Raw genomic sequence first — 27,124 nt, forward strand, 5'->3', positions numbered from 1 at the left:
GATCATCTAAAAAAAGTGATATGAATTTCTCGAGGTAATCAAGAACAGTTAAAAAAAAACATTTTTTTTCTCTATTTTTGGGAGCACTTAAAAGTGAAAAGTGCGATTTTAGCTCAAAAAATTGCTGTTATTTTATTTTTTTTAAATAAAAAAAAAAAATAAAAATAAAAATTGAACTCTTCTTGATTACCTACGTTTTTATGCGGAGAATTTGTGTTAAAAATTTGAAAAGGATCGGTTTAGTAGATTTCGAACTCTGATGTTCACCGACTTTCAAAATAATGTTTTCTGGAAAATCGATTTAAAATATTTTTATACGTCAAAATACGGAAAAATTCGGTCGTTTAAAACGCTGTAATTCTGTTGGTTTACTCTAATTGACTAAAAATTTTTACACAATATTCTCGACATATTGCTCTTTTAGAAAAAAAAAAAAAAAAAAAAAAATCGGAAAAAAAATTCTTAAAACCTTACCCCCTTAAAATATTTTATGTTTTTTCTGAGGGGTGCTTAAGAAGCTACCATATCTTATTTTAAATTTATTTTTGGTTTTTTGTCGGAAAGCGAGTATTTTTTTACTTTCGTATTCGATTATTGTTGAATAAGATTCCTTGTGTAGGTAAATAATAAATTTTGATTTACTTTCAGCACATACAGAAAATTAAGAGGTTCATATATTCAAAGTAAAAAAAGATAGAATTTTATGCAGTTATTTATTTGTGCAATTTTCTCATTTTAGTGTTAATTTTTCTTCATTATGTATACTAGATAAACTTACCTAATTGACAAAAAACCAGTCCCCTTAAAATAATATTATATACGTACATAACATACTTTAATTGTTGCTTTTTTAAATTACTTGCACTTATGTTATTTAAATGATTTTCTTTAACATGTTAACTTACATTCGATTAGCTTGATATGAAAGGCTTTGACTCAATGAAAATGCTTTACACTATGCAACATGAAGAACTTAAATGAGAAATCAATGAATCGTTGTTTTCAAAACTGGTAGGCAGTTCAGAAGTGGGCAACTCCAATTAACAGTTTATTTTAGAGAGCTTTATAATAATAGGAGCATATACGTACTCGGGGACAACACACAAAATAATATCACTAACGCTTTGGAAGTTTTTGTTGGGGGCGCAAGGCGTCGAGACCCTGCATTTCTAAGTATCCAGGGTGTAATAGGTGATGGTATGACTCCAGGCTCGTAAGTTTTTTCATTTCCGTAACGTACGGGTACATGAGTGTGCACTGAAATGCATACATAAAAAGATTTTAAATTATTTTAAAAAATAATTTTCAAAATAAAATAAAAATACAACTTTATCTACGTAACTTGACAGTTCTTTAAAATGCTATTGATATACAAATTTTACATTTAAACTGATGGAATCGCAATTATAGTGAGTTGTAGTAAATAAATGTTGTTGGCTTGTTGGATTGACAACCCAAAAAATAGTTTTGAGGAATGCAAAGATTAAAACAAGTTGCGAGGGATAAATAATCCGATTTTTTACATGTTGTAATTTTTAGTATTTTTAATTATATTTTTAATGGTATTTTAATTAAAAATATTGATACCTTTACAAAGGGAGATAGCTCAGACCCCATAAAGTATATATATTCTTGATCACCATCAGGATTTGAATCGAAGTCCGTCTGTCCGTCTGTGCGTCTGTCCTCCTGTTTGTTTCTATGTAAAGTAGTCTCTCAGTTTTAAGGCTATTGTTGCTGAAACTTTACCAACTATATAAGTAGGAACGGGCCGGATCGGGCGACCATATCGGATAGCTCAAATAGGAGAGCTACTTGATTTCTTCCAGATGACGTTTTCTAACAACAATTGAATTTCGAACTAAATTTTAGCGAAATCGAATAACTATATCATATAGCTGCCATAAGAAAGATCGAAAAATATATACAGTAGAATACTGTTATAACGACCCCGCTTATAGTGTCCGTCCGGGTTGTGCGACGAAAACTCGATGGTTTTGGTTGGTCCCCATACAAACATATATGAAAGGGCCTCCGGATATTGCGTCGTGCAGAAAAAAAAATACATTGCAATAGTGCCAAATTTAAGCATCAAAACACGCTGTTAGAAATGTATGTATTTATTAGTGATCGGCGCCTTTGCTTGTGTGCGTAGCAGCGACACGAAGGATCTAACACTGTCACTACGCTGCTGCGAGAGAGAGAGAGAGAGAGTCGAAGTGCAATGCCGACTTCACACTGCGTGTGCAGACCTCATAGCCTATTCCATGAGATGTCCCGTTATATTTCTAGTTTTTTTTCTGTTTTTTTCCGAGTAAAACTAAAAGCGTAAATTCGGCAAATGGAAAATGTGCAATAATAAGCTCATTCAGTTTTCAGTATTATAAGAAACCCATGTTTTTGAATTAAATTTATTAAATTTTTAGTTTTAATTAAAAAATTAATTTGATTTGTTTTAAAAACCTATTACGAGGACAGCAAACAAAAATAAACAAACAAAAAATTTTTTTGTTCCTTTTGCTTAGTGCGTCTTCCGGGTAAAACGACGAAAAATCGTCGGTCCCTTGAAAGTCGCTATAACCGGATTCTACTGTATATAAAAAATGAAAAAAAAATTATAACATCGTTGTTTTTAATCCCACGAGTATGAGTGATTTTAAATTAAAAAAATCATAAGAATCAAACAACTGCAACATATAGCTGCCATAGAATAAATAGAAAAATCTATATAGAATTAACGGAAATAAAATTATAATATCGTTTTTTCAAGAGATGAGCACGATTTTTGGAATATAAAGTTTTCTAATGACTTTAAATTTGGAATAAGATTTTATACAAATCGGACGACTATATCATAAAGCTGAACAATCGTCGAAAATATAGATAATGACATTGTTTGGCATATTTTATGACTGTAAGGGTATTGAAGCTTCGGCTTGCTAAAGCTGGCTTCCTTTCTTGTTTTATTATAAGTTCGGCCCATTCCATTTTCGAGAAAACACGCGTCTCTAGTGTGTAAAAGTGAAATACCTTAAAAAGGTAGGAAACATTTTTCGACGCCATTTTGATATTTTTTCCGCCAAAATGATTTATGTTTAAATAATTTGAAATAATCGTGTTTGAGAACGCGGGTTATAAAGGAAACCGCCAAGACTCCGTAATTTTTCCGAATTTGACTTCGATGAGGACTCGGAAAATTGTCTAGCGACGAAAAGATATACCCAGCGAAATTTGAACGAACGTGACCTTTCTGCAATTCGCAATGTTTTACACAAAAATCGCATAACACAGGAACTTTCAGACAAGCAAGACAAAACGCAGAATGGATCAAAATTAGTGAAGGACAGACGAAAGAAAACACTGATTTTACACTGAAATGGCGACATCGGGATTCGTGTCTAGGTTTCGCGACATAGAAGACCATCGGTTGAATCGTGGTGTAAGGAGTCGTAAAACTCCCCACAAATGCAGGTGCAGGGGAAACTCCACATAGCAACAGTGGGAGGAGCTGCATGGGGAAGACCGGGTACCAAAAAGGGAAATATTGGTACCGCTCTGGACCTTGGACTCCAGTCGGCAAGGGCATCGGGGTTGAACGGTGAATCCGCGGACTTTGGACCGACATAACGGTGGATCTGCGGTCTTCGGACCCGCGCAAGGAGGAGACACCGTGAATTAGCGGAACCTCGATGCACTTTGGACCCGATCACGTGAGCCGGATGGAGAGGAGTTAGAAAGGAACAGCCTCGGAGGACGGTCGCGTCTAAGACCCACGCCAGAACAGTCTAGTGAAACTCGTGCAAGAGATCGTACCAACGCGGGTGGAAACCCAGTGAATACCAAGTGCCAAATCATCCGGACGGTCTCGTCCACATAAGCTGAGACTGCCAAGCTGAGATCCAGAGGGTGCAAGGTAAGGTGTAGGGCGCGTCTTCTTGAAATCGACGAAGTTGGTGGAGTCTGAGCAATGGATGTTATGCGAGGGCCATGCCGACGAAGTCCCGACCGGGGTGGAGCGAAGAGTGGTGACTGCAGGCATCACTGCTTAGCCCAGCTAGGGAGGTTCTACTTAACATCCTCCAAGTTGTGAAAGACCAGTAGCGAGGCTATTACGAGACCGGTACCCGAAAGACTCCTTAAGGCAGAGGACGCGAGGTAGGCGTGCCGCCGCAGCACATCACCTCGAATCAATTCTATAACGAGAACCAATAAACCAAACTCCCTATTGCTAAATCTAACCTAATTCTGTGTACTTCTTGGTCGGGATAAATTATAATAATTGGCCATCACAACCCTTGACGGGGGACTGTTGCACATCTCGCCTCCACGCATCCCTGTCCTGGGTGCGCCTTTGCCAGTTGGCAGCACCGGATGTAGACAGGGCTTCCAACGCATCCGGGGTCGTCCTCTCCTCCGTTTCCCGACAATTACCGCATTAAACACCCTACGGGCCGAAGCGTCTTCTTCCATACGGAAGATGTGACCCAGCCAGCGGAGTCTGTGAATTTTAACTCGACTGTCTACATCAACATCCCCGTACAGCTCATACAGCTCGTGGTTCCATCTAATGCGATAAGCATCGCTAACGCAGATCGGACCAAAGATTTTGCAGAGAATCTTTCTCTTGAACACTCCAAGAGCGGCTGCATCGGATTGCACCACTGTCCAGCACTCCGCACCATATAAGAGTACTGAAAGAATGAGCGTTGTAACGATGCTTCTCAGGCTGGGATAGACCTCAGTCGTGCCAGAGATCCTTACAAGAAATTTGTAATTTACAGGGGAACTTGTTTATAAAAGGAATTGTTGAGCGCGGGATTTGGATCAATGATACTCCGGCTTTGGGCACACTGCGTAACCTCTAGCGGGCTCTGCGCCGTTAGCTAGCGGAGAAGGGAGCGGGAGGGGAGCTCCCACGTGCCTGTGAGACACCTGACTGTACCAAAGCTATGCTTGGTAGGTAAGAGTAGCGTGTCTGGGCCCAGGAATACTAGCTACGGGCACGGGAACGGGATGTGAATCCAACAGGGGCACCCCGAACAGGGTGTGACGCCTCATTCAACGAGGCGCACATATTTCCTTTTCTTTTGTTTATCTTTTTATATCCCTATTGTTATTTCATTAGTCATATAAGAGAAGCGCCTTGAATTATTTGTTATTGTAGTTTTAAGCACAGCTGTTAAGCCATTACATACGACAACGTTGCCATTTATTTCGCGCCCTGACCAACGTTGCCATTTTTGGCACTATCGATCAACGCACTGACAGTTGACACGTTGCCAGATCGCAAGACCTTGCCAGATCGCGACGCTGTCAAAATCGCCACGTTGATAGCCTGGTCAGAGGATCGAGATGGTAACTCGATCTCTTCCTTTCCGGTCAGCCGTAGCGAGCAGACGTGCGCTCCGCGACTTGACCTCTTCCCTTCCGGACAGCCGTTGCGAGCAGACGTGCGCTCCGCAGCTCGGCTTCTGTTCTGCCCCGGTCCGCCGCAGAGGGCAAACATACGCAAACAGGTAAACCAAATCACGTGTCTCGAGAATCAACGCGCGTCGCACAGTACAGCCACCGCGGCTTAATCAAACAGCCATTACACGCGTAATACAGCCACCGCGGCTTAATCAAACATACCTTATACACACGATACAGCCACCGCGGCTTAGCAAACAGACATCGGTGCAGCAGCAGGGAAACAAGGCAGGACAAGTATCAAATAAAGTGGAGTTATATATTGTGATCATTTAATTCCAGTGCATACTTGATTTCGTAGACTTCATAGCAACTAACCCTAACCCTAACCTCTCCGATCCCTACCAGTAGCTAGTGATCCCTCAGGCGTGGCTACGACAATTCCTGGTCAACACAGAGAACGTCGGCGTGCCCCTGTTGGATTTACATCCCAATCCTTACCAGTAGTTAGCGATCCCTCAGGCGTGGCTACGACCATTCCTGGTTAACCCAGAGAACATCGGCGTGCCCCTGTTGGATTCATATCCCAATCCCTACCAGTAGTTAGCGATCCCTCAGGCGTGGCTACGACCATTCCTGGTTAACCCAGAGAACATCGGCGTGCCCCTGTTGGATTCACATTCCGTTCCCGTGCCCGTAGCTAGTATTCCTGGGCCCAGACACGCTCACGCGTTCCTACTCTTACCTACCAAGCATAGCTTCGGTACAGTCAGGTGTCTCAGAGGCACGTGGGAGCTCCCCTCCCGCTCCCTTCTCCGCTAGCTAACGGCGCAGAGCCCGCTAGAGGTTACGTAGTGTGCCCAAAGCCGGAGTATCATTGATCCAAATCCCGCGCTCAACAATTCCTTTCATAATCAAGTTCCCCTGTAAATTACAAATTTCTTGTAAGGATCTCTGGCACGACTGAGGTCTATCCCAGCCTGAGAAGCATCGTTACAGCGTCTTGAAGAGTGTTATTTTTGCCTGTCTAGAGAGAGCTCTACTGTTGAAATGCCTACTGAGCCCAAAGTAACACCTGTTGGCAAGTGTGACTTTCCGCTTAATCTTTAGGCTGACATCATTTGTGCTAGTTATAGCAGTGCCCAGGTAGATGAATTTCTTGACGGACTCAAAGCTATAGCTATCTGCAGTCAGTTAAGAATCAAGACGCCGCGATTCTCTGCTTGAGCACACCATAAACTTTGTCTTGTCCGTTCACTGCTAGTCCTACTTTAGCCGACTCTTTTTCAATAGCCCCAAAGGCTGTTATAACACCACGCTTGGTTCGGCCAATGATATCAATATCATCAGCGTAACCAAGGAGTTGGACACACCTGTTTGTCAGAACCGGGCCCGTCCGATGCACACCAGCCTTTCTTACAATACTCTCCATTAGAATGTTGAAAAGCATGCAGGATAGCGAGTCACCTTGTCTGAGACCACACTTGGTACTAAAGGTTTCGGATTGGTCGTTTCGTACCTTGACAGAGCTGATGGTGTTGCTCAATGTCATCCTGCAAAGCCGTATCAGTTTTGCTGGTCTAACAAGCTCAGACATGGTGGCATATAGGCGATCTCGCCGGGGACTATAGAATGCAGCCCTGTAATCGACGAATAGATGATGGGTGTCGATCTGGTTCTCATAGGACTTCCCTAGGATTTGGCGCAAGGTAAAAATCTGGTCAATAGTGGATTTGCCAGGCCTAAGCCCGTACTGATAAGGTCCAATCAGTGCTTCAGCATGGGGTTCCAGGTTTTCACACAATACGCTCGAAAGGAAGTTGTATGCGACTGGAAGAAGACTAATGCCACGGTAATTGGTGCGCAATGTGGCATCACCCTTCTTCAGGACAGGAAAGATCATGCTGAGGTTCCAATCTTCGGGCATGCTCTCCGTACGCCATATCTTGCTGATTAGTTGGTGCATGCTCCCTACCAACATATCACCAGCTGCCTTAAACAATTCAGCCGGCAGGCCATCAGCACCTGCGAATTTATTGCTTTTGAGTCGTTGGATTGCATCTTTGACTTGGGGTCGGTACATCTATATCAGTACCGTAGGTTGGGGTTTGTGGATCGTAATCTTCATAGCCCGTGCCAGAGCCAGCCAACAGGCTTGAGAAGTGATCCCTCCATAACTTCAGCACAATCTCTGCATCTGTGACTAGGTTTCCGTCATTGTCTTTGCATGCAACTCCTCCAGTCTTACAACCTTGGGTCAGATGCTTTACCCTCTGATAGAAGTTACGAGCTTCATTTCGGCTTCTGCTGCTCTCTATGCTTTCACACTCTCGCCTTTCCTGTTCTCTTTACTTGCGTTTGAAAAGCCGTTCCTCATCTCTTCTCCTTAACCTGTAGACCTCAACAACAACATCCCGTGTAGCCCCAGCTTGCAGTGTTCTTCGGTAGGCGGCGTCTTTTGCAGCTGTTGCGTCACGAACTCCTGGTCATACCATGGATTCCTTGTTGGGTTGCGCTGGAATCCAATGACATCTTCTGCGGAAGTTCGCAGGGAGTGTTCGGCTCAATAGGCCTTGTCTGTTGTGCTTGCAGCTTTACCATGTCCAGCCTTCTCAACAGTCCTCGGACTGGTCGGAGTCGATGTTGTCGATCCCTGACAGGATCGCACGTCGAGTGCGCTAGATGCATGCCGTGCATCGATCACAACATGATCGATCTGATTTCTGGTCAGCCGATCAGGATAGAGCCACGACGCCTTATGTATGTCCAAATGACGGAACCCAGTACTACGAACTACCATATTATGCGCTGCAGCAAAGCCTATTAATCTGAGACCATTGCTCAAGGTGGTCTTGTGTGGACTAAATCGCCCGACGGTGGCACCAAAGATGACTTCTCGCCCTACCTTGGCATTAAAATCCCCAAGGAGGATTGTAATGTCATGAGAAGGGCAGCGGCCGTAAGCTCGGTCGAGCTTAGAAAGTAACCTTGGTGACATCGTCCTTTTCTTCGGTTGGAGCGTGCGCGCATATTTGGCAGTAATTCGGATCGTTGCAAGTCTCTCGTTTATTGGCAGAAAATGAGAGACTCGGCGCCGCAGTCTGGCTCCAACAACGAAGCCACAGCCAAATGCATTCCCTTCTGGGAATGCCATGATCGTCAACGTTAAATCGGTGCCGTTCCGAGCCTTCTTTTGCTTCTTTCATTGAACCTTTGTTTTTCCATGGGTGGATTTCAAGTCCTACGCCACAACCTAGTTTAAAGAGCTAGGACTCTCGTCGCGCGCTTTAGTTTGCACTCAACGGATGTTGGTTCTCCAGGGAGAACCACGTGGAGGTAGTGCTTCGGCTTGAGGAGAGCAGTGATAAAGATCATGCTGGCATTCACCAAGTTGAATGCAAACTCCCCCATTCTCCCCCTTGGTCGGGATCACGCAACAACAAATTTGGTGGGGCGAACACACAAATTTTACGTAGCGAGCGAATAGTGAAAAAGCAGTTCGTTACAGTGGTTAAAGTATAATAGTTCGAAAAGAAAGCTTTAATTTTGTACTGGAACGACATGGAACATTTTTTAAATTGCTACCTTCAATGAATTTAAAATTGTTGTGAACAGCAAAGACACCACAAACCGATACAGTACAAAAACGATGGCGTAGACGACCATCCAGTTGACAAGACATTGTACAGTGCCAATAAGATCAGCGAGTTCCAAGAGAAACTAAAATGTAATGTTGATGACTACGAAAACCAAAGCAAAGATACAAAGTGCTCCACGGCCAAAAAACCTCAAGCAAGAACTTAAAAGAACATGTTACATGCTACAATTATGATGAAAAAGGACACCTGACCAACAGTTGCGAAAACAAAGAGCGAGGCGCTAAATGCTTCAAGTGCAACCAATTCTGACAAATTTCGCGTAATTGTGGCCAGGTAATAAAGGCTGAGAATAATAAAGTGACCGAGTGCGTTTGAAAAGTAGCTTTGTAATCTATACAACGGAATACGTCGTCAAGGATTACAAAGCTGTAGCATTGCCCTAATTGGTTTCGGGAGTGATCGTGACGCGAAGAAAATAACTCCAATTACACATTTGAACGAGACAGTTTCAGACACATTGACAATGAAGTAGGACGAATTTCCGAATTTTTGCTGCCCCGGTCCGCCGCAGAGGGCAAACATACGCAAACAGGTAAACCAAATCACGTGTCTCGAGAATCAACGCGCGTCGCACAGTACAGCCACCGCGGCTTAATCAAACAGCCATTACACGCGTAATACAGCCACCGCGGCTTAATCAAACATACCTTATACACACGATACAGCCACCGCGGCTTAGCAAACAGACATCGGTGCAGCAGCAGGGAAACAAGGCAGGAAAAGTATCAAATAAAGTGGAGTTATATATTGTGATCATTTAATTCCAGTGCGTACTTGATTTCGTAGACTTCATAGCAACTAACCCTAACCCTAACCTCTCCGATCCCTACCAGCAGTTAGTGATCCCTCAGGCGTGGCTACGACAATTCCTGGTCAACACAGAGAACGTCGGCGTGCCCCTGTTGGATTTACATCCCAATCCTTACCAGTAGTTAGCGATCCCTCAGGCGTGGCTACGACCATTCCTGGTTAACCCAGAGAACATCGGCGTGCCCCTGTTGGATTCATATCCCAATCCCTACCAGTAGTTAGCGATCCCTCAGGCGTGGCTACGACCATTCCTGGTTAACCCAGAGAACATCGGCGTGCCCCTGTTGGATTCACATTCCGTTCCCGTGCCCGTAGCTAGTATTCCTGGGCCCAGACACGCTCACGCGTTCCTACTCTTACCTACCAAGCATAGCTTCGGTACAGTCAGGTGTCTCAGAGGCACGTGGGAGCTCCCCTCCCGCTCCCTTCTCCGCTAGCTAACGGCGCAGAGCCCGCTAGAGGTTACGTAGTGTGCCCAAAGCCGGAGTATCATTGATCCAAATCCCGCGCTCAACAATTCCTTTCATAATCAAGTTCCCCTGTAAATTACAAATTTCTTGTAAGGATCTCTGGCACGACTGAGGTCTATCCCAGCCTGAGAAGCATCGTTACAGCGTCTTGAAGAGTGTTATTTTTGCCTGTCTAGAGAGAGCTCTACTGTTGAAATGCCTACTGAGCCCAAAGTAACACCTGTTGGCAAGTGTGACTTTCCGCTTAATCTTTAGGCTGACATCATTTGTGCTAGTTATAGCAGTGCCCAGGTAGATGAATTTCTTGACGGACTCAAAGCTATAGCTATCTGCAGTCAGTTAAGAATCAAGACGCCGCGATTCTCTGCTTGAGCACACCATAAACTTTGTCTTGTCCGTTCACTGCTAGTCCTACTTTAGCCGACTCTTTTTCAATAGCCCCAAAGGCTGTTATAACACCACGCTTGGTTCGGCCAATGATATCAATATCATCAGCGTAACCAAGGAGTTGGACACACCTGTTTGTCAGAACCGGGCCCGTCCGATGCACACCAGCCTTTCTTACAATACTCTCCATTAGAATGTTGAAGAGCATGCAGGATAGCGAGTCACCTTGTCTGAGACCACACTTGGTACTAAAGGTTTCGGATTGGTCGTTTCGTACCTTGACAGAGCTGATGGTGTTGCTCAATGTCATCCTGCAAAGCCGTATCAGTTTTGCTGGTCTAACAAGCTCAGACATGGTGGCATATAGGCGATCTCGCCGGGGACTATAGAATGCAGCCCTGTAATCGACGAATAGATGATGGGTGTCGATCTGGTTCTCATAGGACTTCCCTAGGATTTGGCGCAAGGTAAAAATCTGGTCAATAGTGGATTTGCCAGGCCTAAGCCCGTACTGATAAGGTCCAATCAGTGCTTCAGCATGGGGTTCCAGGTTTTCACACAATACGCTCGAAAGGAAGTTGTATGCGACTGGAAGAAGACTAATGCCACGGTAATTGGTGCGCAATGTGGCATCACCCTTCTTCAGGACAGGAAAGATCATGCTGAGGTTCCAATCTTCGGGCATGCTCTCCGTACGCCATATCTTGCTGATTAGTTGGTGCATGCTCCCTACCAACATATCACCAGCTGTCTTAAACAATTCAGCCGGCAGGCCATCAGCACCTGCGAATTTATTGCTTTTGAGTCGTTGGATTGCATCTTTGACTTGGGGTCGGTACATCTATATCAGTACCGTAGGTTGGGGTTTGTGGATCGTAATCTTCATAGCCCGTGCCAGAGCCAGCCAACAGGCTTGAGAAGTGATCCCTCCATAACTTCAGCACAATCTCTGCATCTGTGACTAGGTTTCCGTCATTGTCTTTGCATGCAACTCCTCCAGTCTTACAACCTTGGGTCAGATGCTTTACCCTCTGATAGAAGTTACGAGCTTCATTTCGGCTTCTGCTGCTCTCTATGCTTTCACACTCTCGCCTTTCCTGTTCTCTTTACTTGCGTTTGAAAAGCCGTTCCTCATCTCTTCTCCTTAACCTGTAGACCTCAACAACAACATCCCGTGTAGCCCCAGCTTGCAGTGTTCTTCGGTAGGCGGCGTCTTTTGCAGCTGTTGCGTCACGAACTCCTGGTCATACCATGGATTCCTTGTTGGGTTGCGCTGGAATCCAATGACATCTTCTGCGGAAGTTCGCAGGGAGTGTTCGGCTCAATAGGCCTTGTCTGTTGTGCTTGCAGCTTTACCATGTCCAGCCTTCTCAACAGTCCTCGGACTGGTCGGAGTCGATGTTGTCGATCCCTGACAGGATCGCACGTCGAGTGCGCTAGATGCATGCCGTGCATCGATCACAACATGATCGATCTGATTTCTGGTCAGCCGATCAGGATAGAGCCACGACGCCTTATGTATGTCCAAATGACGGAACCCAGTACTACGAACTACCATATTATGCGCTGCAGCAAAGCCTATTAATCTGAGACCATTGCTCAAGGTGGTCTTGTGTGGACTAAATCGCCCGACGGTGGCACCAAAGATGACTTCTCGCCCTACCTTGGCATTAAAATCCCCAAGGAGGATTGTAATGTCATGAGAAGGGCAGCGGCCGTAAGCTCGGTCGAGCTTAGAAAGTAACCTTGGTGACATCGTCCTTTTCTTCGGTTGGAGCGTGCGCGCATATTTGGCAGTAATTCGGATCGTTGCAAGTCTCTCGTTTATTGGCAGAAAATGAGAGACTCGGCGCCGCAGTCTGGCTCCAACAACGAAGCCACAGCCAAATGCATTCCCTTCTGGGAATGCCATGATCGTCAACGTTAAATCGGTGCCGTTCCGAGCCTTCTTTTGCTTCTTTCATTGAACCTTTGTTTTTCCATGGGTGGATTTCAAGTCCTACGCCACAACCTAGTTTAAAGAGCTAGGACTCTCGTCGCGCGCTTTAGTTTGCACTCAACGGATGTTGGTTCTCCAGGGAGAACCACGTGGAGGTAGTGCTTCGGCTTGAGGAGAGCAGTGATAAAGATCATGCTGGCATTCACCAAGTTGAATGCAAACTCCCCCATTCTCCCCCTTGGTCGGGATCACGCAACAACAAATTTGGTGGGGCGAACACACAAATTTTACGTAGCGAGCGAATAGTGAAAAAGCAGTTCGTTACAGTGGTTAAAGTATAATAGTTCGAAAAGAAAGCTTTAATTTTGTACTGGAACGACATGGAACATTTTTTAAATTGCTACCTTCAATGAATTTAAAATTGTTGTGAACAGCAAAGACACCACAAACCGATACAGTACAAAAACGATGGCGTAGACGACCATCCAGTTGACAAGACATTGTACAGTGCCAATAAGATCAGCGAGTTCCAAGAGAAACTAAAATGTAATGTAGATGACTACGAAAAACCGAAGCAAAGATACAAAGTGCTCCACGGCCAAAAAACCTCAAGCAAGAACTTAAAAGAACATGTTACATGCTACAATTATGATGAAAAAGGACACCTGACCAACAGTTGCGAAAACAAAGAGCGAGGCGCTAAATGCTTCAAGTGCAACCAATTCTGACAAATTTCGCGTAATTGTGGCCAGGTAATAAAGGCTGAGAATAATAAAGTGACCGAGTGCGTTTGAAAAGTAGCTTTGTAATCTATACAACGGAATACGTCGTCAAGGATTACAAAGCTGTAGCATTGCCCTAATTGGTTTCGGGAGTGATCGTGACGCGAAGAAAATAACTCCAATTACACATTTGAACGAGACAGTTTCAGACACATTGACAATGAAGTAGGACGAATTTCCGAATTTTTGCTTGGACGCGCTTGGACTTACAGGAGAAATCATAGAGGAGTCTGACTCGTGAAAGATCACTTCCTCTTGCCTTTTATAGATGACCAACTGGATAGACTGCGAGATGACAAGATTTTTCATAAGATTGACTTGCAAATCGGTTAGTTCTTTTTCCTGTCGATTCCTGCCGGAAATACATATCCATTGTCACTTAAAGTGGAAAATATCAGTTCCTTAAGGTACCCTGTTTGGAGATTTCTCTCTGTAACGTCAATGTTAAGCGGGGATCGGGGCTTAATAAAGCTTTCTCGCTCAGGCGAATTCGGCCGCCGATCTCCCGCTCAGTACTGTAGGTATAGGCATGTAAGAGAATTTTATGAAATTAAAGTTTAGTTGAAATTTGAACTCCCTATCGTACGCACTGCGTAACTCTCGTCTCGATTTCGTTTTCGTATTTTCGACTTAAATAAACCATCAAAAAGAAATAACCACTGCAATCACAAGTTCTCGCGTTTGTTGGCATAAAAACGCTTATTGTTTTTTCATGGTGACCCCGACGTGATCAGCAGTTGGTTTCTCTTTTTTTTTTTCGCATTTTTTTGGTGTGTAACAAACAATCAAAAACCAAAAACAATTATCCGCGTCTGCTTAAAAAAAGTGCAAAAGTGCCAATAAATAATTATTTGTCGTCGTTGGACTTGTTGCTGATGAAGAAGCCTTGTCGCTGCCGCTGGAGAAGATTTTGTTGTTGCTGCCAAGAAGCCCTTTTCGTCGTCGCCGCTGGAACTGATTATGCTTTCGCACCCTATATACCCAGGCATATGGATACCAAAAGGGAAGTCGCTGATCAGACCGAATCGGCCAGCCAGGTATAGAGTGTAAAAAGTTGAAAGTTAATTTGTGGCGTCTTGTTAAAATTGTGTTCGCCCAATCTTTCAACTTTTTGCATTCGTGTAAAATCGCCCAATCTTTCAACTTTTTGCATTCGTGTAAAATCGGTAGATAGTGAGCATTCTAACCAAAAAATTTGATTTCGCATGCACTAACAATTTAATTCGAATATTATACATTCATACATATTTATATTATATTGCTTATATTTTATATTGCTATAAATATTGAATTAAAGTGAATCGCTTTGGACCTTTATATTTAAATTCGCTGTTGACCCAATAAGTGCAATTAATTCCACCAATTTTTTCGTAGTGAGCAGCAATTTAGGGTTTAAAATTAAGGCCGAAAATAAAGTGATTTAAAAAGTGCATCCAGTGAACTATTGTGCAAAGAAAATCGCGGAAAAAACTTGTGCGCGCATTTTTCATTCCCAAATTTGCCGCGCTTTTCCGCCATTTTCCCAAGCCTTAGCGCCATTTCCCGCGCTTCGCCAGCATCCCGCTTATATATTCGTTGCCCTTATATATCGGTCAGTGCATCATTTTCCGCTAGTCGGCATTTACCAAAGAGTGAGCCGCCAGCTAAATACAGACATACACACACACGCACTCTCACCCACGCAGCGCTGCCAGTGTTTTTTGATCTCGCTTTCGCGCTTTTCGTTTTCGGTCGCTGGACTATTGCAAGCGTTTTTGGTGTTATCGCTGTGTTTTCGGTGTTTGCGCTGAGCGTGTGCTCCTCTACAATTTGTGCGTGGGGTTTATTAGTTCCGTACGGAATTAATAAATTAATTAATATTATTCTAAACGACTTCGTTAAATTTATTCGACAAATCCCCTACAGTGTAGACGTTCGGCATATATCACTCGTTTATTTTTTTTTTTTATTATTTTTGTTTAAATAATAAAAAATAAATTAAAATTTTTTATTTTGATTTTTGTTATTTGAATAAAAATTAATTCACAGCCTTTCGATTTCAAACCAAATTTAATCAAATAAGAAATCACAATGAGCAACAAAGAAATCGAAGCGCTTAAAAATAAACGAGACGGAATTATGCGAAGTATATCCCGAACTCAACAATATTTGGATGAGGGTAGATTATCTCTGAATCCACTCGAATTAGAATGTCGTTTGGAAATATTAAGTTCGCACATTGAAAATGCTTCGACAATCCAGAATCAAATCGAAGCGAGAGACCCAGAAGATTTGTTCCGGGAAGAATTGGAAGAGACCGCAGTATTGGCCAAGTCTCTGCTAATTTCCCTTTTAAACAAAAGCAGGCGTGCGAGCGTCGATGAATCCGCTCCACCGGCAAGGCGCACTCCCCAATGCCGCCTTCCGAGCGTGTCTCTTCCAACATTTAGCGGAAAGCACTCCGAGTTTAAAAACTTTATAAACCTTTTCGAAACGTTTGTCGACAAAGATGACACTCTGCACGATATTGAAAAATTTAACCATTTAATATCGTGTCTGGCTGGAGACGCTTTAGGCACAGTCAGGGCATTTCAAGTCACCGCGGCCAACTATCCCAAGGCCCTGGCTAGCCTGAAGCGAGTTTACGATAATGATTGTCTGATTTTCTTCGACAATATATCGACACTTTTTAATCTGCCAAAAATGTCCCAGCCATCAGCTACAGCCTTGAGAAACCTGATCGACACAGTCAGAGCTCTTTATGACTCGTTGCTGTCTATTGGGGATGACAAACGAATTACGAATGCCATCCTCATTCATTTAATAATGAGCAAAGTCGATGCAGGGACAAAGAGAAAGTGGGAAGAACAGCTGGACTATACTTCGCTTCCGCTTTGGAGCGAATGTGAGTCGGCTCTGGACAGGCGATACCAACACATGGTCGCCGAAGAGGCTTCCAAGCCGAAAAATGTTCAGCCAAGCCAGACTTTTCCGAAGAAGAGTGGAAATAAAAGTTTTTCGTTGATCGCTGCCAGGGACGACCCTTCCCTATGCGTGTTTTGCACATCAGCAGAGCATCAAGTAGGAAACTGCGCTTCTTTCGCAGCTCTAACAGTGCAGCAGAGGTTCGATTTTGCCAAGAAAGTGCCCTTATGCATTAACTGCCTTCGCAAGGGTCACACGGTCAAAAAATGCAAATCGAACAGGTGCAGGGTGTGCAAATCTTCACACCACACTTTGCTGCACATATACTCGCCTAAGACAAATCTCACGTTGCCGCCTCCTCCTCAGCCCACGCTCATGCAAGAGACTCCATCCACTTCACATGTTTTGCATGCGACTGCTTCGGATAGAGACATTCTTGCCACAGCTATCGTGAGCGTATAATCGAAAAGTGGCGAATTTGTTGTGGCTCGAGCGTTGCTTGACTCTGGTTCACAAATAAATTTTGTGACCGACGAGCTCGCTCAGAGACTACAAATTAAAAGAGAGGATGTGTGTATGAGCTTGCGGGGCATTGGTGAAACTAATGCCCAAGCAACAAAGAAAATACATACAATAGTGAAGTCGCGAGTAGGGAGCAGCCAGCTGTCGTCCGATTTTTATATCTTAAAGAATATTTCTGGTTATCATCCGGATCAAGCGGTGAACACCAGCGGGTGGAGGGTGCCTGAAAATATTAAATTGGCAGATTTATTCTTCTTCAAGCCCCAAAAAATAGACATGCTTATCGGCGCAGATTCATTTTTTGAAATTCTGTCAGTCGGCCAGATAAAGCAGGGGCCTGAACTTCCCATCTTACAAAAAACTGTTCTCGGCTGGATTGTGTCAGGGAGATGTACCTCGGAAACCAAAATTCAGGCTGAAAATTCGGTACATCTCAGCTGCCAGGAAGAAGCGTTGAAGTCAATCGACACAACCCTGCAGAAATTTTGGTCTGTGGAGGACTTGCCGCCTAAGGCTAAAGTCCATACTCCTGAGCAGCAACTTTGTGAACAACACTTTGAGAAGAATACTCAAAGACTGTCATCCGGGAGATTTTCGGTTCGTCTGCCGTTCAAATCTGACCCGAATTCTCTTGGTTCTTCGTATGAAGTTGCGAAACGTAGATTTTTGTCGCTGGAAAGGAGATTGTCCAAAGATCCTTCATTAAAAATAATGTATCTGGACTTCATGGAGGAATATGCGTCAATGGGCCATATGTCTTCTACTGATAATAGAATTCCAGATGGTCCACACTATTTCATTCCGCACCAATGCGTGCTGCGGCCTCAAAGCACCTCAACCAAGTTGAGAGTGGTGTTCGATGCCTCAAGCCGCACATCGACGCAGGTTGCGTTGAATGATATCTTGATGGTAGGCCCCACTATTCAAGAGGAGCTGTATTCGACGCTACTAGGGTTCAGAATGCACAGGTTCGCCCTTGCAGCGGACATTAAAAAGATGTATCGCCAAGTGATGGTGGACGAAGCTGACCGAAACTATCAGCTTATAGTGTGGAGACGAGATCCTTCTGAGTCTCTGAAGATCTTTAGATTAAATACCGTAACATACGGAACGTCGCCAGCACCCTTCATGGCAATCCGGTGTTTAATGCGGCTTGGAGAGATGGCGCAAGCTAAGTATCCAAATGCCGCAAAGGTCATTCAGAATGATTTTTATGTTGACGATTTGTTGACAGGCGCCGGATGCGTTGAGAACCTGCAAAGCCTTCGTGATGAAGTTTCTCAGGTTTTGCAAGAGGCAGGTTTCAAATTGGCAAAGTGGTTTTCGAACTGCCCAGAGATCTCCGCATCTGACAGCGCTATCATGCCATTATTGGCTGACTCAGATGTGACTAAAACCCTTGGAGTGGTTTGGTTACCTGGTAAAGATTACTTCCAATTTCGGTTGGATGACTCTTTCCAGGATCTTCGTCCGACAAAACAAAACATACTCTCCGTGACTGCGAGACTTTTCGATCCACTGAGCCTGTTGGGTCCTTTGGTCACGAAGGCAAAGATGCTTCTACAGGAGCTGTGGCTTCGAAAATTAGATTGGGACGAGTCGCTACCGATGCAGCTACAAACGTCGTGGGAAGCCTTCAAAGCAACTCTGCTGCAACTGCCCAAAGTCAAGGTATCGCGATTCGTTTATACAGATTCGCAAGTCCCGATACACGGTTTCGCTGACGCTTCTATGCGAGCATATGGAGCGTGCATCTACGTTCGCACTCAAACTGCTGGAGGTTTAAAAGTGTCATTACTGACTGCCAAATCCAAAGTAGCTCCCCTCAAGACGAAAACTTTGCCTCGCCTTGAGCTGTGTGCAGCTCACCTTCTAGCAGATCTTCTTAATCGTGTAAGGCCATTACTAAATTGCCCTATCAAAAGGTGGTCCTATGGACCGACTCCGAGATCACTCTGCATTGGATCAAACCGAGTAGCTGAGATCCAAGAGTGGTCGGAGAATGCAATTTGGCGACACGTTCCCACGAAAGTAAACCCAGCGGATATAGTGTCTCGAGGATGTGACGTTGAAGATCTCCTAACGTCCATTTGGTTCGCTGGGCCGTCATTTTTACTCGACACAGAAAGTAGTTGGCCTGTAAATCAGCATTTCGAACCCCCTTCAGAAGTTGTGTCGAGTGAGTTACGCAAGTCGGCGTTAACTCTTGTTGTCACACCAGAGCCCAACTACCTGCTTCAGAAAATAGAGTCCTTTTCGTCGCACCTGAAGCTGCTGAGAGTTTTCGTGTGGGTTTTAAGATTTATTCGGAGGTGTAAGAAAGTTGTACAGCCTTTCGAAAAAAGCATTACGCCAAGAGAATTGAATTTTGCGTTCGAGAAAATTGTAGAAGTCATCCAATCTCACGAATTCAGTGACGACATAGACAAAATTCGGAAAAAGAAACCGGTATTAACGCAGATTCAAAAGCTAAATCCCTTTGTGCAGGAAAATAAATCAGATTGGTGCTCTTCGACATTATTGCGAGTTGGTGGTCGGTTATTAAATGCTCCTATCCCGTACGAAGCCAAATTTCCGTTGTTGCTAACAAAAAGCTCACAATTTGTTAAAACCTACGTGTCGTATCTGTACGTTACGAATTGTCACGCTGGTCCTCGAGCTCTTGTGAGTCTCCTGCGAGAGAAAGTCTGGTTGATCAATGCTCAAGACGTATGTCGCCGAACAGTTCGTTCGTGCATGCGCTGCTTTCGATGCAAGCCGCAGCTCTTGACGCAAATTATGGGGAACTTGCCATCAGACAGACTCCGAGCTCTCCGCCCTTTTAATATCTGTGGCGTCGATTTTTGTGGGCCATTTAGCACAACGTATCGCATCCGTGGTAAACCACCGTACAAGTCATATGTGGCCTTGTTTGTGTGTTTTGCGTCCAAAGCGGTCCACTTAGAGTTAGTGTCTGACCTTACCACTGATGCATTTTTATTGGCTTTTCAAAGGTTCGTGAGTCGTCGCGGGATTCCGGAGAAGGTGTGGTGCGACAACGCGACCAACTTCGTCGGCGCGGATCGGCATCTGAGAGAGTTCCAGGCCCGTCTGGAGGAGCAGGGGGCGGTATCGAAGCATTCGCGACAAAAAAAGGATGCGAGTTTGCGTTCATACCGCCCAGAGCACCTCACTTCGGCGGTCTATGGGAAGCAGGTGTGAAGTCTGCAAAGCACCTGTTCCTTTGGACGGTCGGTCAGGACCTCTTGACCGCGGAGGAGCTCGGAACTCTCCTCGACAGCGTGGAGGCGGTGCTTAACTCGAGGCCCATCGGAGCGCTAAGCAGCGACCCCAGCGACGGCGAAGCCCTAACACCCGGACATCTCCTGATCGGCGGCCCGCTGGTCGCTCCACCACCGTCGGCACTCCCGGACCAGATCAGCCCGACCTGCTTGCGACGATGGCGCAGTGTCTCGTCGCTCAGGCACAGGTTCTGGCAGCGATGGTCCCGGGAGTACGTCTCCAGCCTGCAGACGAGGCAAAAGTGGAACCAGGAGGTCCAAAACGTCGTCGTGGGAGCTCTCGTCGTCGTCGGCGAGGACAATCTGCCGCCGCAGCAGTGGAGGATCGGACGCGTAGTAGCGGTGCACGTCGGCGCTGACGGGAAGGTCCGAGTGGAGGACATTAAGACGGCAGAGGGAACGTTTAGGCGAGCAATCCATCGTCTGGCTCTTCTTCCGATGTTGTCCTGAAGGACGTCGTCCCTTCAGAGGGGGCGGTGTTTGGAGATTTCTCTCTGTAACGTCAATGTAAAGCGGGGATCGGGGCTTAATAAAGCTTTCTCGCTCAGGCGAATTCGGCCGCCGATCTCCCGCTCAGTACTGTAGGTATAGGCATGTAAGAGAATTTTATGAAATTAAAGTTTAGTTGAAATTTGAACTCCCTATCGTACGCACTGCGTAACTCTCGTCTCGATTTCGTTTTCGTATTTTCGACTTAAATAAACCATCAAAAAGAAATAACCACTGCAATCACAAGTTCTCGCGTTTGTCGGCAATAAAAACGCTTATTGTTTTTTCATAACCATTAACCATTAACCTTTCAAATTCGCCTGGCATTTTTTGGCGCTACGTCTGGATCATAAAAATCTTAAAAAATGTTTTTTTTTTAAAGACGCGCATTCAATTTGTCGGCCATACCATTGAGAACTATAAGATTTATCCATCCCCTGAGAAATTGATGTCGTGTCCAAGTGACAGAAAATCCTCTTCTGAGCATTTCGAATCAAAAACTCGAAACCAATGTTTGTATAGATGCTTCAATTTACCTTTTCAGAAATCTTCAAACGACGGACAGATTCACCCAGTATATTTTATGAGTAAGAAGACAACCGACGCTTAACAAAAATACCCAATTTACGAGCTTGAGATTCTTACAGCCTGCAAGTTGCAGGCATCGAAGCACCCTCGAGGTTCAAACTTTATCTTCGAGGCATTTACTTAACTATTCACTATCACCAACTGCGACGCACTTACAAGAACTTTGGAAAAGAAAAATCTTAGCTGGGTCCTATTTTAACAAGAACATCGATCTGGGACTCGAATGAAGCACGTAGACGCTCTAAGTCGCTACTAGTGACGATTGTTTCGATAGCAAGATGATCACCTCAAAGTGATTTCTGACATCCTCAAGGATGGAAAGGACCCTTACAATGACTACTTTCTGAAAAGTGGTGTTCTTCACAAGCTTAACAACGTCGCTGAGCTACTAGTGATACTCAAGAACATGCAACGGCAAACAGCACACTTTTCATGTCGACTTTTTAGGTCCCTTAGACTCAACTAACAAAAACTACAAGCACATTTTAGCAGTTACAGATCGTTTACTAAATTCTAAATTCATCTAACGATGTTATTACCAAATTTCGCAGCCAGAGTGTCGTTTTTGGTTACCCCGCAATCATTATTTCTGATCGGGGGTCTCCATTTACTTTGCAGGTCTTTTTGAAAAATTGCCATGGGAAAAATAGCAAGGCCATCAAAACGTCCACAGGACTTCCATGCGTGAAAGGGCAAGTCGAGAGATTAAATTCAACTATAATTTTTGTCCTCTCAAACCTCAGCATCGATGACCCAAATAAATGGTACAAGCATGTTGACAATGTTCAGCAGGCAATAAATTCAACATTTGCTAGATCCTTCGCATCAAGGCCGTTCGATTTTTTAATAGGGTTTTGTTGGCTGAAGCCAGTTTTTGGTTTTTTTATTTTTTGAATTGTTAGAATAAGTATCGTTGAATTTGAAGTTTACTGTAAGTTAGTTTAGGGCGAAGGCGGGAGCGCAATAAAGCTTTTGTTCGCTCTCTGCGAGTTTGCTCCGTCTTCGCCAACCTTCGGTGCGCTAGGCTTAAGTATGATTGTGGAGAATAGAGCATTCGTAAAATTGAGTTGAGTTCGAGCGCACGCATTCTTTTTCGTTGTCGTTTGCCAATAAAATTATTAATTAGCCACCCAAGTTTTCGGGATTAATTATTTAGAAAAACTATTCTAAAGTTTCATGGCGCCCCCGGGTGGACTTATTAATTAAATAAAAGGCAACCAATTTTTTTAAGTTACAGTGACACATATAACCATAAAAGTGCAAGTGATTTTTTCTTGTGTTTTTTGTTATACAAAAAATTGCACAAAAATCCAATTTTGCTTGTGATATACAAAGTTGCCCGCGACGTGTGTTTTAAAGAAAATATTAAGCTCCAGTTATTAATTTAATCGTGCCGGTCGCGAAATTAAATACCTAATTCGACGTTTCTGCCACCGACGAGGGATGCCCTGCGATTGTTCAAGTTGCAAAAGGAAAGTGGCAGCTGGATTGAAAGATCCAAACGAAGAACCAAAGGTATTTGTGCAAAAATTGAAAGCTGAGTTTTGACAAAAAACTAGAAATATTCGTTAATTGTCTAGTGCTGAAAAATTGCACCTCGCTTTCAATTCTTGGCACATATGTACAAAATTTATTTATTTATTTATTAATAAAGATAGAGAAGTTTACAAAACTAGACTAACTTAGATGGTAAAGCGCTGGCAGCAAGGCCTTCGGCTCTTAAGGTTAATGTTATTTAAGTCTATTAGTTTATTTACATTTTTATTGTACATTGTTTATTGTAGTTTTGCTACTTAGTTGGTAATATTAGTAATTTCTGTACATTTTTGTTTGTGTTTTATATTTTGTGGTATAGGTTTGAGGTTTTTAAGAAAGTTAAGATTTTTTCTAAATTGTTTGGGTTGAGGTCGTTATGGAGGTTTATTGGGTTTGTGTTTTTGAAAATGGATAGTTTAGTGGGTAGGAGTGATGGGCATGAGTTAAGTAGGTGGGGTATGGTATTGTCGCCTTGGCAGAAGGGACAAGGCGAAGTTTGATTTTGATTGAAGTAGTGTTCATGTGTAAGTTTAGTGTGGCCTAACCTAAGGCGTATTATTTTTATTTGATCTAGTCTGTTCGATTTGGGATGGAAGGATCTAAAGTAATTGTCTATGTTTGAAAAGTCTTTGTTCATAGTTTTGTACCATTGATTGCTGTGTTCTATATTTTGTCTATTTCTTGTTCGGAATTCTTGCTTTAGATGTCTGTTGATGTCTGTTTGATTTATGTTTGGGGTGTAGATGAGGGGCATATTGCTAGTCGATTTTGCAGTATGGTCAGCTAACTCCTTGCCTGCTATGCCTACATGACCAGGGATCCAAAGTAATTTTATTTTTGGAGCTAGTTTTGTAAGAAATGATCTGATTTTGTTGGAATAAAAGTTGTTGTTGTTGGTGTTTGTTATGGTGTCAATTGCTGAGAGAGAGTCAGAGCAGATCATGAATTTTCCCCTTGTGTTTTTGACTTGGTCGATCGCTGTTAGGATGGCTATTATTTCAGCAGAAAGTACTGATGAGTATGGGGGTAGTATACCATATTTAATAACGTTAGTATCTGTTGTGACTGCGTAAGAAACAGTGGAGTTCATTTTTGATCCGTCCGTGAATATGAATTTGTGTGTTTTATGGTTGTTTTTGGTGTGTTCAAATAGTTTCCTGTATGTATCTGGTGTTGTGTTTTGTTTCTTATGTGCTCTACATGTTGTATCTATGAGGTTGGGGAGATCCCACGGTGGATTGTATTTGTGTAGCTTTATTGGTTCGTACGGTAGATTTAATGATTGGCAGAGATTTATTGTGCGGTCTATAGTTGATGGGTGTTTTTGGGTTTTCTGAGTTTGATGAGTTTGTGTATTGGTGTATCTTTGGAAAGTATAAGGTTTTTTGTGAGTTTTGCTGTTTGGAAGTCTCGTTTTTGTTCTAGTGGGAGGATATTGGCTTCATATAGCAGGTTATTTATGGGTGTGGTTCGGTAGGCGCCAAGGGCTAGACGGATTGCAGTGTTAAAGGGTGTTTTTAACTTGTTTAGTACGCTTTTCGGAGCCTGTCCGTATAGGAACAAGCCATACTCTATTTTTGCTATGACTGTTGCTTTCGCAATGTGAAGTAGTGTTTGTGTATTGCAGTTGTATTTAGTGCTAGAAAGACATTTAATGATATTTAATTTTTGGTGCAGTGATGGAAGTAGTGATTTTATGTGTGTGTCCCATTTGTATTTATTGTTTAAGGTTATCCCTTGGATTCTGAGTGAGGTGACTTGTTGTATTTGTATACTGCTGCAGCTTATTGTGCTATTGCAGCCGTGTTTTTGGCAGATATGTAGGTGTTGGCATTTGGCTAGGGATAGCGATGCCCCTGAGTAAGAACACCAGCTGTTTATGTTGTGTAGTAATTGGTCCAGGTTAAAGTTTAGGTTTTTGTTTTTGTTAAAGTTTATTATGAGGAAAAAGTCATCGGCGTATGCATTAAATTTAATTTCTTTGTGCAAAGATATAATATTTGAGAGCTTATTGTATGCTATGAGGAACAGAATTACTGATATGGGTGATCCTTGGGGGATACCATTAGATAATGGAAGTGAGTTGGACGTGTGTGGTCCGACACGCACAATTATCTTCCTATTGAGCATAAAATTCTTTACGTAATTTATTATTTTCTCAGGTGTCCCTAAATGATATCTTGATGGTAGGTCCAACTATCCAAGATGAGTTATACTCCACACTGCTCCGCTTCCGGCTGCACAGGTTTGCTCTGACAGCCGATGTTAAAAAAATGTATCGCCAAGTAATGGTAAATGAAGCGGATAGGCCATTTCAACTCATAGTGTGGAGAAGAGACCCCTCAGAGTCCTTGAGATTTAACCAGCTCAACACCGTAACATATGGTACTGGCCCAGCTCCATATCTAGCGATTCGGTGTTTAAAAAGGTTGAGTGAATCTGCCAAACTTTCATTCCCTAGAGCTGCTGAAGTTATTGGATCCGACTTTTATGTCGATGATATGTTAACTGGTGCTGCATGCGTCGAGGAGCTCAGATCTATTAGGTCTGAAGTGTCTCAGGTTCTTCAAACCGCCGGGTTTGAATTGACAAAGTGGTTTTCGAACTCACCTGAGCTCACCGCATCTGAGAGCACAGTTAAATCCATACCGATCTCGGATTCAGAGTCGACGAAGGCGTTAGGCATATCGTGGTTGCCTAACGAAGATTCTTTCAAGTTTGAAATTGACAATTCCGTCATGGGTCTCAGAGCGACAAAGCGGAACATACTATCGGTGACATCGAAGCTGTTCGACCCCCTCGGCTTGCTTAGTCCTATCGTAATCAGAGGAAAAATCCTATTGCAGGAACTCTGGCTGAACAAGTTGGATTGGGATGAGTCGATTCCTGTGCATTTGGAAACTGCGTGGAATAAATTGAAAAATACATTGTCTCGTTTGGAAGAGATAACAATTCCGCGGTATGTGCACACCGATCCGATGTCACCGGTTCAATTGCATGCCTTTGCCGACGCATCCATGAGAGCTTATGGAGCTTGCGTCTATATTCGTAGCAAAACTGTAGAAGGTATTAAACTGTCATTACTGACGTCAAAATCTAAAGTAGCGCCGCTCAAGACTAAAACGCTCCCAAGGCTTGAGTTATGTGCCGCTCACCTTCTCGCAGATCTCTGTCACAGAATCAAACCCCTATTAAAGGTCCCTATCGAACGAATAGTATATTGGTCGGACTCGGAAGTTACGTTGTCGATATTCGTCTCGAATAGGGTAGCGGAGATTCAGGAGTGGTCAGGAGAAGCTACGTGGCGGCATGTCCCAACTAAACAGAACCCAGCAGATATGGTATCAAGAGGTTGTGACATAGAGGAAATTAGCGATTCAATCTGGTTTACTGGACCATCCTTTTTGAAGAATGGAGAAGAGACCTGGCCCAAAAATGCACATTTCGTTCTTGATGAAAAGGTCCTAATTGAAGAATCAAGGAAGACTGTGGTAACGATGGCCGCCACGGTACGGAAGTCGGAACTGGTAGATGTCATCGAGGGATTTTCGTCACACCTCAAGCTGCTTAGAGTGTTCGGTTACATGTTCCGCTTTATAAGGAAATGCAGAGACAAGAGTATAGTTTTTGAAAAAACTCTGTCTCCGAATGAGTACAACGAAGCCTTCTTAAAAATTGTCGAGACCATCCAGAAACACGAGTATCACGAAGTTCTTGAAAAAGTTCGGAAGAACTCCAGAGTTGGTCCAAGTCTTCAACGATTGAACCCATTCATTCATGAAGACTCAGGCACTTGGTGTAATTTTTCGTTGTTGCGAGTTGGGGGGCGATTAGCAAATGCTCCTATAACGTACGATGCCAAGTTTCCCCTGCTGTTGACAAAATGCTCCCAATTTGTGCAGAGCTATGTCCGGCATTTGCATCTAACCAATTTTCATGTCGGGCCACGAGCACTTGTGAGTCTCCTTCGACAGCGTATTTGGATCGTAAACGCTCAGGAGGTCTGCAGTCAAATAGTTCGATCATGTGTTCGCTGCTTTAAATGCAAGCCTCGACTAATGACACAAATTATGGGAAATTTACCCGCAGATCGTCTCCGTGCTCTCCGCCCATTTAGTATCTGTGGCGTTGATTTTTGTGGCCCCGTCTATACGACATTGAAAATTCGTGGAAGGCCTCCTTATAAGTCCTACATAGCGCTTTTTGTGTGTTTTGCGTCCAAAGCGGTTCATTTAGAAATTGTGTTAGACTTAACCACTAACTCCTTCTTATTGGCTTTCCAAAGGTTCGTTGGGCGCCGAGGATGCCCTCGCACAGTCCATTGCGACAACGCGACGAACTTCGTAGG

At 43.7% G+C, this 27,124-nt stretch overlaps 1 protein-coding gene across 3 annotated transcripts in view; it reads right to left on the reverse strand.

Moving 5' to 3' along the window:
- Positions 1-658: 658 nt before the first annotated feature.
- LOC108101339 (lachesin) overlaps positions 659-27,124 on the reverse strand; it is a 427,086-nt gene continuing 400,620 nt past the window's right edge. For all 3 annotated transcript variants that reach the window (XM_043207880.1, XM_043207878.1, XM_043207879.1), the window contains one exon: positions 659-1,257. In XM_043207880.1, the coding sequence (XP_043063815.1) occupies positions 1,064-1,257 (194 nt within the window). In that variant the 3' untranslated portion in view covers positions 659-1,063. The remainder of the gene's footprint in view (positions 1,258-27,124) is intronic.

This window comes from Drosophila ficusphila, unplaced genomic scaffold (genome assembly GCF_018152265.1).
Source record: "Drosophila ficusphila isolate 14025-0441.05 unplaced genomic scaffold, ASM1815226v1 contig_348, whole genome shotgun sequence".
Classification (NCBI taxonomy): Eukaryota; Metazoa; Arthropoda; class Insecta; order Diptera; family Drosophilidae; genus Drosophila; species Drosophila ficusphila.